We start from the raw sequence: 16,521 nt of genomic DNA, 5'->3' as shown, positions 1-16,521 counted from the left end.
CGAGAGTACCAACACCCACGCCGCAGGCACGACTCTCGCGATAGTTCTCGAGTCGCTCCAGCCGCGACTCTCGCCGTTGTTTGTGTACGTCATGTTTATTGACGCGTTTCCGGGGAGCGATGCGACCTCATTTGTCTGCTCATGTATTTTTTGTATATTATTTAAAATATAAAAATATTTAAAGTAATACAGAGAAAGATATATAAGAAAAATACTTATAAATTCTATAATAATAATAACAATAATAAAAATAGTAATAATAATAAATAAAATAAAAACTTTCATATAAAGTTTACTTTTTTGTATTTTCTTTGTGAAACAGTTTCACCGCTGTTACAAGTGTGACATGTTTTTGCACCAGTGTCTGTAGTGCGTCCATACATAACCATACGGATACGGTTGTGTATATGGCTGAGAGGCATTTTTTGGAGAATTTCCTGCATCCAAAAACAAAACATTATTGCACTTCCATTATTTTCCGTATTCTTTCAAAATGATAAAAAAATAAACCAAAAACTGCAAACAGATAACAATATAACATTCTCTTGTTATATATATACACAATATACCATATGGGTTATCAAAAACAGATATTTTGTGTTGTTTAAACATGTTGAACAACCACAAAAAAAATGTTGTGCCGTTTCTCTTCATCTTATCTCATAATAAAATCAAAAAATATATGTGCAGGCAGCATTGCACGCGGGCTCAGGTTAGTTGCAGCAATTGCACTGATGTGAAAACAAGCCAAAAAAACGAGAAAAAAAACCCCGATTACTACCCTACCACTACACAACGTAAACTGGACGCCCCCCATTAAAAAACTGGAGGGTTACCAAGTTCACAGACCTGGGGACCACCAACACAAATTAGTTTTCCGAGTTCCGATGGAGTTGTGTAAACACACAACTTTTGCGCCACACCGCGGACCACCTCAAGTCCTGCATGGAGCAACCAATATACACCAATGGAGTTTAGAGAGCAGCGCGCACCCCAAAGCCCCTTCAGAGTCATACCCTGCACATACACTGTATTTATCTATAATTCTAGGAATCTGTCTGAAATTCTCACGGAATCTCTGTGTATCCGACCCATTTAGTCGTTCCAGGATTAAAGGAGCGAAAAGCTGAGGATTGGGTGTTCCTGGCTGATGACCCCGCAGCTGACCCATGGGCACCGGAGGAGGTGCTGACAGGCAGAAATGCCCAGGTTATACCGGCTACCTGTACATTTACTGAATATCGAACCAACCACAACCCAGACAGAGTGGAATGACTGAATGACTTGGGGCGGCTACTCACGTCTGTCCTGGCATGCGGGGGAAAGAACAATCAATAGTTTCACGATCACCAAAAATCTGAATTGTTAAACGACAAAATCGAAGACAACAAATATCACATTTTCTCATGTTATATTTTTAATGTCAGAACAAAATCAAAACAACGAGAAACACCCGTTATTGTTTTTCTGATTTTGGATTAGTAAAGGAACTATGAGATAACAGGTTCTTATTGGCTTTCTGATTTTGGATTCTAAATCTGATATGAAATGATCGCTTGACACATGGATAGCTCTGCTCCACCACTTCCGGTCCCTCCGCCCGACTACTTCTGGTTCCTTCCTTCAGAAAAAGTTTTTTTTCTAACTCCTCCTATACGGTCCGATGTGGATCAAACTTGGACCACAGCATGTGTGGACTGCCCCGAATACAATTCTTAGTCAGAAACCGTAGGTTCAACGGTTTCTGAGCACCAGGAACTTTCAGCCAGAGAATGACTCGAAGAATAAAAATCTGAACAAAAACAATAGCGTTCCCACCCTTTCGGCTGTACCCCTAAATATAATTGCAGGCAGTAATGCATTGGGTCCAGGTTAGTCACAGCAATTGCACCAATGACAATACTGGGATTAATTTGTGCTGGAAATTCTCGTGGTCAATAAACACAGTCGTGTTAAAATGGTTAAGAGTGATTTATTCAAAGATGATCGACAGCAGATCCTTGCAAGGAGAGGAGCGAGTTGAACACGAGTCACGAGGGCGCAGCCTCGTCTCGTGCGGTCTCGGGGTCTCCTCCTGAACAATAAAAAGGTGCAGTCTTTATACTGTGGTACAAACAAGCAACGTGACCTTGTTGGGATGTTTCAGCCGGGCTTATACTATCAGCGCTGTGGTGCTTATCGTGCAAGCGTGCAGCTGTGTGGCGAGCTCCTGTTCGAGTGCTTTGCAGGCCTTGAGGTCGTATTCTAAGAACCTTTTGTTCTAGACATGTGTTAAAATCCTGAGAACTGAAGATGCATTGTGTGTGATATCTTATTTGGCAATGTGCGATTATGGCTTTGCTATACAGCTTCAATGTGGTTAATAAGCGTATTTTCCTGTACAAATTGAAAACAGGTCAATAAACGTGGTTATTAATGTCGTGTGCTTTGTTCAAAGGAGAATTCAGTTCAATTAAACGTGGCACTTGTCTACTGGTGATACTTTAACCAAATTATTTTTCAACAAAATAAAGGTTATTAGACATTATCCACGTTCCAAACACAACACCTACCTTGTGAGCTAATCAGGAATGGGCTGGTTCTTCCTCTTTGGTGTTTAATGGTGGTTGTCACTCCCAGATCTGTACCTCTGCACTTCTGTACTTCTGCACATGTGCAGTCTGTCACTTTACAACAATGGAGACGCATGCGTGGTACGAAAATGGAGCCGCACGCGTGGTACCGTGGTCAGCATTTTACGTTACGCTAGAGACGCATGTGTGGGACGGGTGACCCGTACCGGGTTGGAGATGCTTACTGACCAATCGTTGCCGGATATTACAGAGTACCTCAAGAGTCGTACCCTGCACATAATACCAAATCAGATGATGATGATGTCACAATGCGTTGATGTGTTGTGCAGATTGTGTCAAACAGGCCCCACCCAGACATCTTTTGTAAACTTTGAAAATTGATTGAGGCTAAAATATGGGGCGTAGCAAAAATCCATTGCATGATTTGTATTCGGGACAGTGTAGACATGCTGTGGTCCAATTTTGGTGAACATTGCACCAAAATGCAACACCCAGAGCAGGTCACTAGCATAAGTAATGTCAATTGAGGAGGTAAAGAGTAAATAATTCTATTACAGCCGTTCAGCTTGACATATTGGTCCACCTTTGACTTCCCAGCTATCACTGGGGGACTGAGTTCCACTAAAGCACACCATTGCACACTGTAATCAATAAGCCTTGAACACGGGGTGAATTGACCCATTCCAAAATTTACACACGTGATGATTTTCGCTGCAAACTGTGTTTTTCTCTCTCAGCCAACTGATAAGCGAAGCTGTTATCACGCGCAACACGCTCCCTCCCACTCAGATCCGAGTGAGGGCCGTGTTTGGGCCGAGTGTCTTTGGCCGGAACACGGATAATGAAATGTAATAAACTGATATAAAATACAGCTGCAGGGAGCAATGTACAGGGTCCAGGGCAGTCGCAGGAATTGCACCAACAGCAGTAATGGGATCAGTCGGAGACAGTTGAAATTAAACGTGGCTATTAATGCGCTGGAGAATACAACAAAGTGAAGCTTCTTTCACACTGGACTCCGTGAAACGCAACGTCACTACTTTCACAACAGGAATATTGTTGTGTTGTCATTTATTGCCCGTTGGTCACATATCGCTGATCTCCACTGCATTTTAACACAACTTTTGTTACCGGGTTGTTTGAAAACACCGCCATTAACCACAAATGGTATCTTAACTTACTAAAACCGGTGATTTCTCGCTGGCTGCTTGCACCTTTGCATTTCTCAGACCAAAAGACGACACCATTGTGAAGTTCACAGTACTTTGCAGAATTTTATTTTATTTTTTAAGTATTTTCTTGTGTTTTCCTGGGAATCCTGACAGGAGTGATGTGCAATGAGGTGTATTTGGTCTGATTGGTGTTTCGGACGTTTTTCGGGGCAGGTGGCACCGGCCTCTTTTCATTTATTGTCGATTTGTGCACATTCCTCACAAAGTGAACTGTCACAAAGGACGACATGTCTGGTGGGTTTGCAGTTCAACATGGAGATGACGTCATCTATGCTCAGCACATGGCGTCTCGAACAAGTCAACTGTATACAGAAACCCACTTCATATATCATTTGAAGTTGATCTTTACTTAAAACAAACTAAATGCTTCACTATAATTAAGAAAAAATTGCCATTAAAGGAATCCAAGGAAAGCTTTTTTTCTATATAAAACCGTATAGAAGTCACGGCCAAATGGCGGGGGATGACACTACAGCGCTCCCCTAATGGAGGATCGGTAAATTGGTGCATGTGACCATCAAATGTAATGCAGATCAAACCCGTCTAATTGGTGCTGCAATTTTATTGGCTGGTGGTGGCCATTTTGTTTCCTTGGACCAAATCGCCAAATAGGTGGCGGCCATTTTGATTTCGTGAAATAGGCCCCGCTCAGACACTTTTTGTAAACTTTTAAAATTGTGCCCATTCTATGGGGCGTAGCAAAATTCCATTGGGTAGATTGTATTCGGGGCGGTCCTGGCATGCTGTGGTCCAAATTTGGAAATGGAGGACTTTGAAAGTTATGCGATTGCCATAGCGCCACCTATCGACCAAACTCCAGATTTCTCACAGTGCCTCAGTCATACCCCGCACACCCCAAACTGGGGTGTAGCAAATATCTATTGAATTGATTGTTTGGGGCAGTCAAGACGTTCTGTGGTCCAGGTTGGATGAACATTGGACCATATCTGTAGGAGTGCCCGATGAATCGTGCTTCCTAGTTTCGGAAAAAACGTCAAACCTATCATCTAAGTTTAGTGTCCGTGGGTTTCACACTTTCTGAGCACCAGGTACTTTTAGCCAGAGAATGGCTTGTAGAATAATAATGTGATGACCCACTAATAAATACTGACATATATGTAAATGGTGAACGTAAATAAATGTCTCTTCGGAGAGTGTTTACAGGGCCTGTAATACTTTGTAAGAAACACTCACAGTGACTATGCTTCAATTGTTTATGGATTATACTGCATTGGAATAAGTAGATCAACAATAAACAATACATTTTGACAGGACATTAAAACATTTAATTCAAACATATCGACATAGATTATGCATTTGTGCATTATGCATTAGTTTCACTAATAATGCATCAACCTTATAGTTTATTTAACTGTTTTTTCTGTGCAACAGATAAGATTGAAATGACCGAATCAGCCAGAGCTCCGCTGTATTCAAAGCTGAAAAAAGCCCAAAAGCTTCACAAGGCTCCGCCCATCACCGGCTGAGTCGTCGTGTTTTGGCGGCTCTGCGGTCTGGCAGGAAACCGGGGTTTGACACGTTTTGGTTCCGCTCTAGAGTCATACTACTCAGTGGTGCCTCTCTCTCACCCAGAGCATCAGGCTGTAAAATCAGGAGTTATAATAGAAGACGACTCAGGGATGAAATCAAATGTACAGGAAGTGCTGCGGTCTTTCACATGAACATGTCGTCATAACCCGGGGGCGGCAGGTCGTCCGGGTCCGGCCTGGAAAACACACACACACACACACACACACACACACACACACACACACACACACACACACACACACACACACACACAAGAACACACACACACACACACACACACACACACACACACACACACACACACACACACACACACACACACACACACACACACACACACACACACACACACACACACACACACACACACACACACATTCTGTGTACTTCCTGTCTACTCCTTGTTACGTGATGTGCACTTCCTGTGTACTCACCCTGGGCGTCCCACAGGGCCGAAGGGGTCAAACCGGGCCCCGGGGGGAACGGCCCCCGGAGGGAGGGTGCCCGGGATGCCGCTGGACGGGTCCAACCCGGAGTGCGGAAACCCGGAGCGGAGGGGGTCGAAGATCATCCCCCCCCCAGAGTGAGAGCTGGAGGGGGGAGAGTGGGGGGGCGGGGTACGCATGTAGTGCTTGCAATACATGCGTACCAGTGTAATTCTTGCACGTGTCTGTGTGCCGGTGTACTTCCTGGATGTGGCGCGGTATTTCCTGTCTGTAGTGGTGTACTTCCTGTATTTTGTGACACTCACCCAAATGGATCCAGGTCTGCCCCTCCAACTGAAAATGGAGGAACCATGGGGTCATTCCTGCAGATAAAAATAAAAACAAACTATGTTCATAAAATACATATGAACACATCATTTTTTATGCATAAATGCACAATTTCCTCCATTTTCAATTGTTGATACTCAGGTTTTCGGACAATTTGTTTCATTTTCTATATCTTTATTGTCATCATTAGTTCTGATGTGATCTGCTGTAACACTGCGATTTCCATCCATCCATCCATCCATCTAACCATCTACCCATCCATCTATCTATCCACCCACCAGTGCGGCTGTGTGTCGGGGTATCTGGGGGGGAGGTGGAGGGGGTCTCTCTCCTGTCCTCTTTGTCTCCCTCGCTGCTCCTCCTGCTCCACCTGCTCCTCCTGCTGCTGCTGCTCCTCCCTGCGGCTCCTCCTCTCCTCCGTCCGCGGCTCATCGGCTCCACCCAGGAAGCTCAGCAGACGGGCGTGCACCTGCCGCACCAGGTTCGCCTCGTCTCGGAACACCCTGCAAAGGAGCCACACTCAGCAGGAGTGATGCGTTCTGGGTAAGAGGAACCAGCCACTTTGGAAGAAGTTATCGGCGCTTTTTACTGGAGTAAATGTGAAAAGTGTTTATTAGGTTTATTGTCAATTGCCATATTTTTTTAACAGTTTCCTGTTAATTGTGAGGTTCATTGAATATTTTGACATTCTTCCATCCTCTAGTTAACTTTAGGGTTCATTTTATTTTGCCATTTTCTTTTTTCTATTTTTATTCTTATACTTTATTAACATTTATTGCCAATTTTTTCATGCGAGCTGCTTTGACCTCCAGGGATGAATAAAGCACCCATCTACACAAAGGTAAAAAGTACTTGCCATATCTGGTGCATATCCAGTCTTTTTTTTGCAAATGATGCTCAATGCAGATCCTGATTATAACTTAGTCACATAGCACAGGTGACGCCACAGTGATTTACAAATGTAATCAAAGATAAGTATGAATCCAGAATTTCACTCGGTTATAAATGCAGCAGAGTAAACGTGGATATTTGCTTTGAGAGTAAAAGTATAAACTCTCCGAAGCCCTTTCCACCACTGCACAAGGTTCAGCTTCCTGCAACCCCCACTGCCCTCCTGCCGAAATGACCTTGAGGCACCACCTGTCGAACACCTGCAGCTGCTCAGCGTCCACATGCTCCACCAGGTTCACCGTCAGGTCCATCACCTCCTGCGTGCTGGTGCTCTGCACGCAGGCACACGCACCAATCAAAACAGCTTTCAATTTGAACATGAATCTGATGCTGCATCTGGAATGGAGTACTACATGATTCATACAACATGCTACATACTACCATGCTGCAAGTGTGGCTATCTTCCAATACTTTCGTTGAGTTTAGATCTTCTCAGTCATACCACGTACTAAAGTCATATCGCCACTCCACTTCCTTCCACCACGTTGTCATGAAAATGCTGCAGAGAAACTTTCACCCGGCGTCCCTCGCCCTCTCAATGCATTGTAGGATACGCTCACTCACCACCAGGTTGAAGAGCAGCGTGGCCGGCGGCGTGTTGTCAGCGACAGCCTTCACCAAGATGACGGGCGTGCCACCGTTCCCTTGGTAACGCAGCGTGTACACCTCCTTGCTGCTGCTCCAGTCAGCGGGCAGCAGCTCGGACGGCTTGTCATCGTCACGAGGCTGTGGAGGAAACAAGAAGATACACCGTCAAAGACACAGGAAGATACACCGTCAAAGACACAGGGAGATACACCGTCAATGACACAGGAAGATACACCGTCAATGATACAGGAAGATACACCGTCAAAGACACAGGAAGATACACCGTCAAAGACACAGGAAGATACACCGTCAAAGACACAGGAAGATACACCGTCAATGATACAGGAAGATACACCGTCAATGATACAGGAAGATACACCGTCAAAGACACAGGAAGATACACCGTCAAAGACACAGGAAGATACACCGTCAAAGACACAGGAAGATACACCGTCAATGATACAGGAAGATACACCGTCAATGACACAGGAAGATACACCGTCAATGATACAGGAAGATATATACACTATATATATACACTTTATACACTAAATATACTATATATATTATATATATACTATATACACTATATATATATATACTATATACACTATATATATACTATATGCCAGTGTTTTTGATCTTTTTTGAGGCACAGCACATTTTTAGATTAAGAAAAATCCCATGACACACTATACTATATATATATATACTATATACACTATATACGCTATATATATTATATATATACTATATACAATTTATATACTATATATATACTACATACCAGTGTTTTTCAACCTTTTTTGAGGCACGGCACATTTTTAGATTAAGAAAAATCCCACGACACACCACAAACCAAAACTGTTAGAAAATGACACATCAGAGCCTAACACAGAACATGTAAAACTACAGGTTAGTTTTTAAATGTATTCATACTCACTCAGTGTGAAACCTGCAAAGTCACAATGCTCTTACACGCATTAGCACATAGATCATACATATACATACACTCATGCATGAACGTGGTTAAATGCACATGTTGACTGAGACAGTAGTTCGTTAAAATAATAAAAATTAATAAAAAACAAACCAATAGTTTCAAATAACGAAACCAGAGATCTTAAGTCTCCAAATAAAATCATATAGTACTAGTATACGGGGTATACATTCTAAATGATTGCTGTGTTCCAACTTAGTCTCTTAAATAATAATAATAATAACAATAACAACAACAATAATAATAATAACAATAATAATAATAATAACAATAATAATAATAATAATAATAATAATAGTGTGTGGTAGTGGGGGAGTCTTCACCTGGTCCCCGCCGCCCAGGCACCTGAATCCCCGTCTGGTCAACGCGGTGTGAAGCAAACAAACCACCGCGTCCTGAGGAGCCGTGATGCCGCTCAGGAAGCAGGCGAACACCGCCTCCAGCCCCTCCACCCCCCGAGCCTCCTCCAGCCCCTCCACCCCCCGAGCCTCCTCCACGGTTGACAGGTAAATAAATAAAACGTTTCGAGGTAAAAGTCGGCGTCGGCTTAAAAACGGGGAGCTCTTAACAGGGTTTTCATCTTACTTTACTTATTTCCGTGATGTGTAAATGGTTCCAGTATTAATTCGTCTGTATTCGATCACATTTACGACCGTTCCACTTCATCTGATGATGAACTTCTTCACAGCGAGGAGGGATTTCTCAAACGAAAAAGTCAACTATTTTATTTTTAACTATGAATTGAAATGTTTGGCGGAGAAAAGACTCTTCATAAGATGTAAGATGTGATGAACGACCCGCGTCTCAGGTGTGAAATAGACGTCAACGTTCGCCGCGTCGGGGAACTTTTATTTCTAGGGACCGCGTTGGAGGCGGGGCTTCTGGCTATGTGTGACGTCATTCAGTGTCGTCACCGATCCGCCGGACGGGGTTGGATATTGACGACGTAACATTGGCGGTGATAGTGAAGGCGCACGTTTATTATTACAAAGACGTTATGATAATACGGACGCGTCGGAGTATAGGGAATGTGAGGTTTGACGGTTGCTAGGGGTTTCTATGGACTCCCGTCGTCGTTTTTGAGCGGGATGCGTGGCGCGTGACGCTCACGTCACGTGGAGATGGAAACCCAGGGCAACCGTCGAACCGTCGCTCACAACGAGTCTCGCGAGAGGGAACGGGATCTGTGCGTGCGGGGCGAGGGCGGGGCGTCCGTTTCTGCGTTGCCAGGTCCGAGATTTTCCCCGCGGAGTCGGCCTGCTTTTGAAGTGGTGGTTGAATGGTTGAATGTGTTGCCTGCGGGTTGTGGAGACTCGTGTTGCATTTAAACGACACGAGTGACATGAATGAAGCGGACGCTGCTTTTCCGCCCGTTTCCTCTCTCTCTCTCTAACACACACACACACACACACCTGGCAACCCTGGTCCCGGCGCTCGGTCGTCGGTGCAGCGGCGTCGCTCCTGGTCGACGCAGTGACCTGGAGGAAGGTCCCAACTACGGAAAGTTTGGGTTGTTTTCTTTTAAGATCGTAGGCGTTTGAAATCGTGTGCGACCACTTCACCGGTTTCTGAGCAGAAAGCCTACATACGACCACTGCGAGGGAGGAAACTATTCCCCGCTCGACCTACGTCGTGTGAATTGGGCCTAAGCAGTAACATTGGTTCACGGTGACATCACCGACATCTGCTCGTTTGTAGGGTAGTGGTTGATTGTTGATCAAAACAAAGATGTGGCTTGTGCAGCCCTGCGAGCCCCAGCCAGCTCTCCGCGTGGTAGGCGAAGTGTACCAGGGAGCAGGACTCTCAGGGGTGATGGAGGCAGAGCAAACTCCCCGTGTTTATCGGTTTGGGAACAAAAGACAACAACTCGATCAGTTTCCGAGGAGCTTATTGACGCTTAAATCAAATAGAAAATAAAGTCAACTCCTGCTGCCTCCTTCAAGAGCTAGTTACCGACTGGCCAGCCACACAACATTTACCTGTAGCCAGCTTGCCCATACCGCACAATTAACAGTCAGCGTAAACATTATTTCGACATGAAATTCACAAGACTTTACTCCACCCTTCACATAATCACACTTATTACAGACATTCCGCATCAGATTGTAAGCGCACAGTGATTTGGACGGTGCACGCCACGTGTTTCAGTGCCTCCTGAGACAACAACCAACCTACGGTGGCTGTGGAGGGCCAATAAGGCTCAACACTACACAGCAACGCAAACCAACAACAATATAATACAATACAAGGACCTGGTGATCATAGAACTCAGTCAATCCCTCACACTTGTGGACAATGTCAAACTTGACGTGGCACGGTTGCACTGCTGCCTCACAGCAAGAAGGTCCTGGGTTCCGTTCCCACCGGGGCGCTGTTGGCACCATGTCAGGCGGGTTATCTCCCAACGAGGGGCCTTTCTGTGTGGAGTTTGCATGTTCTCCCCGTGCTCACATGGGGTTTCCTCCACCTACCACCAGTAAGGACCCCCACCCAAAACATGCACAACATCATCTGCGTTGTTGGAGGCTGCCGCCTGGAGGAAGGACGAGCCAGGACGGTTAAAAGCAGAGAAACCGTTTCACCAGCACTGTGCGTGCGTGCGTGCGTGTGCGTCTTCTTGACAGTGTGTTCGTCTAAGTGTCCACTAGATGGCAGTATTCGAGCACAAAGGCAACCTGTTTGATTTCTAGTAGATGTGGAGGGAAAAGAAAGAATTTGGTTTTCTGCAAGACATTGATTCACATTTAAACTGGTTAAGATCCTTCCTGATTATTGGCGACATCTTTTAGTGCAGCAAAGGTGTATTTTTCTAATGTACTATGCCCATCAAGGTGACAGAAGATATTGGAGGCAGATGATCTGCTGTGGCGACCCCTAACGGGAGCAGCCCAAAGAAGACTACACCCATTATGTGAATCATTCAGTTCCCTAAAATACCACCACTCCTCCCCATCCAAATGATTTTTACACTAATATTTGATAAGGGTTCGAATGATCGAAATAATTATGAAATAACTACAATGAAGTATTTGGGCGGTGTCTTTTTAAACAGACAGCCGATACAGGAGGAATAATCACAGCGTGGAAAACCTCCTTCCCTGTTCATGTGGACCCGACTGTAAACTATTAAGACGCACTTGATAGAGTGTGAACCGATCCTTCAACAGACTGTTGTAGCCGCTGCTGCGGTCGTGAGCCAATCGCACGTAGCGTTACATCCAAGGACGCTGGCCGTGATTGGCTGCGAGCAAAGCCACACAAATTGTTATTTACTTTCTCGATGTGGGCACAAAAAGGATTGAATGCAGGTATCGTTTGACTGGAGAGGTTTCGATACTACTCGGTGTTGGGTTATTTGTTGTATGGCGAAGCCAGTTGAGTCTACGCACTGCTGTCAAGAGACAAGGCGATAGCTCTGCCAGTACAACCGGCCAAACCATAGGCATAATAACCTCCAAGGTGTAACAGAGCAGTGGGCAACGGCGTTATATTCATACACGGTTTCCCTCTTTAAAACAGCATCGTAATTCTCGTCAACAGGGAACGTTTGCGATGTATCTGAACTAATCGTTCAACCAACCATGCGCTGGGACAATCCGTGCTTATTTGCATATCTGGGTAAGCAGGTCCAGGATGCATCCGGACAGGCATTTAAACCAATCATGCGCTATGACTGTCCATCCTCATTTGCATATTGGACAGGCAGTTCACATGGACTTATCTGCGTAATGCAGTCCGCGTAGGGGCCAAACGGGGGACGCTGTGCGGAGCACCGGGTAGGACAGAGATCCTCCAGATACATCCAGTAAATAAATCTGACAAAGGGGTGTGGTGACACCCAGGATGCTGCCATGCAAATGTCTTCCACTGTTATACCTCCAAACAGGGCAGTGAATGCCACCACTCTGCGAGTTGAATGAGCCTTGATGCCCGGTGGAAAAATTGTACCCGTTTTCATGTAGGCCTGTGAGATGCTGTCACATAACCAATGAGAAAGCCACTATTTCGACAAAGGTTTTCCCGTAGTGACCCTGTTGCCGCTGTGCGCTGGACATTCACCCATCAGCCACAACATTAAAACCACTGACAGGTTAAGTAAATAACATTGATCATCTTGTTCCAATGGCACCTGTCAAGGGGTGGGATATATATCATTATTATCATTATTATTATTATTATTATATGAGGCAGCAAGTAAACAGTCAGTTCCTGAAGTTGATGTGTTGAAGCAGGAAAAAGGATCTGAGCCACTTTGACAAGGACCACATTGTAATGCTAGACAACTGGGTCAGAGCGTCTCCAAAATGCTGTTTTATCATTCCCCGTGCCTGAGAGATGGCACCCAGGAACCTGGGTTGCCATGGTTCGTCCACCAGTACCCGGACCAGCTCCGGAAACCAAGGTGCGGATGTGCGCTTTGGGAATATTAGAACGAGGCATGCGGTCTATGGGGTGGATCGGAGGGAACAGGTAGAGCAGTTTTCGGGGGCCAGGGGGGCGGGGCAAAAGCATCCACCCCCAGTAGCGGTTTGTCCTGGCAGTGAAGGGAGAATTACATTACATTTCATTTCATTTAGCAGACGCTTTTATCCAAAGCCACTTACAATTGTTCAAACACCGACGGACGCAGCCATCAGGAGCAATTAGGGGTTAAGTGTCTTGCTCAAGGACACTACAGCATGCTAGCAGGAGGAGCCTGGGATCCAACCAGCAACCTTTAGATCACTAGACCACCAGCTCTACCGCCTGAGCTACCATCCCCGCAGAAGAGAACCAGAGCGGACACCGACCCATCTCTGAAGCGGCATCAGATCTGCCGAACTATGTCTGGATTCAGATGCCACTTGCTCTCCGGTGGTCCCCCACTGGACGACAGATCGACCCCTGCATTCTGTATCCCGGGAATATAGAGCGCTCTCAGGCTGTGGAGGTCGGCATGGGCCCAGTGCCACAGTCTGGTTGCTGAGCAATGCAGATTTGGTTGATTCGGTCAGTCGGTTAATAAAAGCTGCTTTGTTGTCTTTCCTGACCAGAACATCCCGGTTCCTAAAAAAGGACAAACACTATTGTAGCACCAGAAGGACTGTTTTCAGTTCCAACACGTTTATATGATCGGGTGGAAGATTGGGCCACTCCTCCACTGCGAAACGGGTGGCACGCTCCTCCCCATCCCGTCAGAGACGCATCTGTGAAGATACTCATGTGACTGGGCATCCTTCCTAGGGGTGCGCCGGGGGGCCAGGACCCATGGGTCACCCCAGTGGATCAGTCTGGTGCCAGCCGTGGCTGGGACCGTCAACAAACGTGTTCTCTGGGCACAGGATCTACTTTTACATGAATGAACCATCTCTGGATGGGGCACATGTGGAGCAGAGCCAGCAGCACGACTGTATGTGCTGCTGACATCAGTACGAACAGATGTATAATGGTTACTGCTGTTACCGCCTGTAGAGGGCGCAGTGTTCCACCGCCGCCTCGACAGTGTTCTGACGAAGGGCTGTCGGTGGGGCTCACATGGATGGTGAGTCCAGGTGAATGCCCAGGTAATCCACCCACTGTCCGGGAAAAACACTGCTCTTCTCCCAGTCGATGGTGAAACCCAGGTGGGAGAGATGCGTCACCAGGGAATTGGTGTGTGCTCTCGCTACCTCTGGTTGAGTGAGACAGTACAAGAATATTGTCTGAATAGATCAACATTCTCATACCTCTCCTTCGAAATGGATTCAGTGGCCTCTCAACGCACTTTGTGCGTGGGGCTCGGGAATAGCTGAAGGGTACCTGCTGCCACTCATAGGTTATTTCCATAAAGGCAAAGTGGAGGAATCGTCTGTGTGCCGGTAGGAGCGGTACAGCAATACGGATCCTTGAGATCGATTGAAGTGAACCAGTCCCCTGGCATGTAACGCAGCACACACTGTGTAGTCAGCAGGCGGAACAGTCCCTTTACAATCAGAACTGATCTCACTCCCCGTCTTTTTGGGAAACAGGGATTTGTGGGAATAGATGACGGTCCGGCTGTTCGCTGGTGGAACGACCGACGTTGCTCCTCTTCCTGGAAGTGCAGCTATCTCCTCTGATAAGTCAGCCGTTGCTGTGGGATTTGCCATCGCCGACTCTCTGATCCCTTGGGGGTCGCAAACTGCACCGCGAAACTCCGTAGAATGGGGATGGGCCCTCCAAGCGAGGGCCGTTTCCCATAAACTCCTCATAACTTCCCTCTGCCCTCACAGCTACAGACAGGCAATGTTCCTGTCTGGGGGGCCTTGTCCGAAAGGGAGGGGGCTCGCCCGGTGACTGAGGATGTAAATGAGAACAGCGTTGATATTGCATCACACGGTTCTCACCTCGCTCAGGTGGGAGAGTGGGGGGCGTGGCATTCAGTGGAGATTCCGTTTGCTGGATCTCAGCGCTGGGAAGCCTCCCCGTCGGAATCGGCATAGAAACGCCAGCAGGGGGGCTGCCGCCGATATGGCGTGAGTGGGTAGCCCTGTTCGGGTCTAGCGGGGCAGTGAAATATGGAGAACTGGCCCAAGTACCTCCTCTGAATCACGCTGTCGGCGGTAATGTCACGTGCGCTTTTTCTGGCTGCCCAGCAGAATCAGCGACTGCCGTGAAGACGCCCGTTGGCTCTACCTGTGGCTAACTCAGGGGTCTCCAATCTCATCCTCTGGACAGGAAGGGCTGAGGGCGAGGCGGTGGCCAGCCTGGGCCGCTATCTGAAACCCATAGAAAACCCACAGTCCTGTATACCTGCACCGTGGCTCAAGAGAGGTGACATAGGATTTGATCTTTGTTGATCTCGTTTATTAAAATATATATTTTTTTACGCACGACCCTTTTACAGTAGCAGGCCACAGCTCATATGCCGATGGGTACATTCAAATTTTCAGTAAGGCGTGCGTGGGCGTGGTGGAAGCCAATAAGGATGAAGCTAGAGGGCGGAGCCGATGGGAAATAGAACGTAGGCACATGTACATGCATGGAAGCCTGAATGGTCCAAATGCCTTAAGTTCAAAATGGATGTGTTAACAGTTTTTTTCTGGCGTCTTAAGACGTACAAATTTGACGTATCAATGCGAATGCTGAACTAGGGGTTTTGGTCCTATACGCGTTACAGTCGCATTACATTTGTAAAAAAACAACTGGATTTATATTTGTATATTCTGGGAAATGACTTCCATCAGGATGTGCATGAGCATCTGCTGAAAACAGCTACAGAAGTACATGATGATGTGTTCGGAATCTGTTCATTTCGCCAAATTCATTTTCACGTACAAGGAATTTGTCGTGGTAAAGATCGGCGCAAACAGCAATAGCCAAATGTACTAAAATAGCCAAGTAATAACAAAAAAAAGCCAAATAAGCATGTAATTATAGTCTGTTAATTCAGGGCGTGGCTTCTGACAAGTACTTTTACTTTTAATACTTTGAGTACATTTAAGAGAAAGTACTTAATTAGGAATGTCAGCGTAGTAGTACTGATATTCGTGCTTTCACAGCAGTCCTAACTTATATACATGAGCTTCTCTTTACTCCCATGTGCTTTCATCCGGGCTGATCCTCAGTATTCCCACCCTGCGTGTGGACCACCGTGAGCTTCCACCGTGAGCTTCCACCGTGAGCTTCCACTGTGAGCTTCCATCGGGAGCTTCCACCGTGAGCTTCCATCGGGAGGAAGATCGTGGCCCCAACAAAGCGCGGCCCCGAGTTCCCACCCGCTCCCGGGGCCCCGAACGCAGCACTGGCCCCGCCCCTCGCCTGGTCCTGCGGGGAGGGAGGGAAGCTCCGGCTCCGGCTTCAGCTTCAGCTCCGGCTCCGGCTCCAGCTCCAGCTCCAGCCCCAGCGCCGCTCCT

At 46.5% G+C, this 16,521-nt stretch overlaps 1 protein-coding gene across 1 annotated transcript; it reads right to left on the bottom strand.

Annotated features, from left to right (window-relative positions):
* Nucleotides 1-5,080: 5,080 nt before the first annotated feature.
* On the bottom strand, nucleotides 5,081-10,666 carry LOC307244738 (proteasome inhibitor PI31 subunit-like; the record flags this gene model as incomplete). Its single annotated transcript, XM_080020040.1, has 9 exons — nucleotides 5,081-5,531; nucleotides 5,791-5,946; nucleotides 6,108-6,164; nucleotides 6,408-6,632; nucleotides 7,270-7,352; nucleotides 7,645-7,806; nucleotides 8,992-9,159; nucleotides 10,081-10,163; nucleotides 10,648-10,666. 9 exons carry the CDS (start codon nucleotides 10,664-10,666, stop codon nucleotides 5,480-5,482), a joined length of 1,005 nt encoding a protein of 334 aa, XP_079876166.1. The 3' UTR covers nucleotides 5,081-5,479.
* Nucleotides 10,667-16,521: the final 5,855 nt, after the last annotated feature.

The sequence above is a fragment of the Zeus faber genome (assembly GCF_960531495.2).
Source record: "Zeus faber genome assembly, chromosome: 19".
Taxonomy (NCBI): Eukaryota; Metazoa; Chordata; class Actinopteri; order Zeiformes; family Zeidae; genus Zeus; species Zeus faber.
Note: the sequence above shows the minus strand (reverse complement) of the source record. Positions and strands in the feature narration are given on the sequence as shown.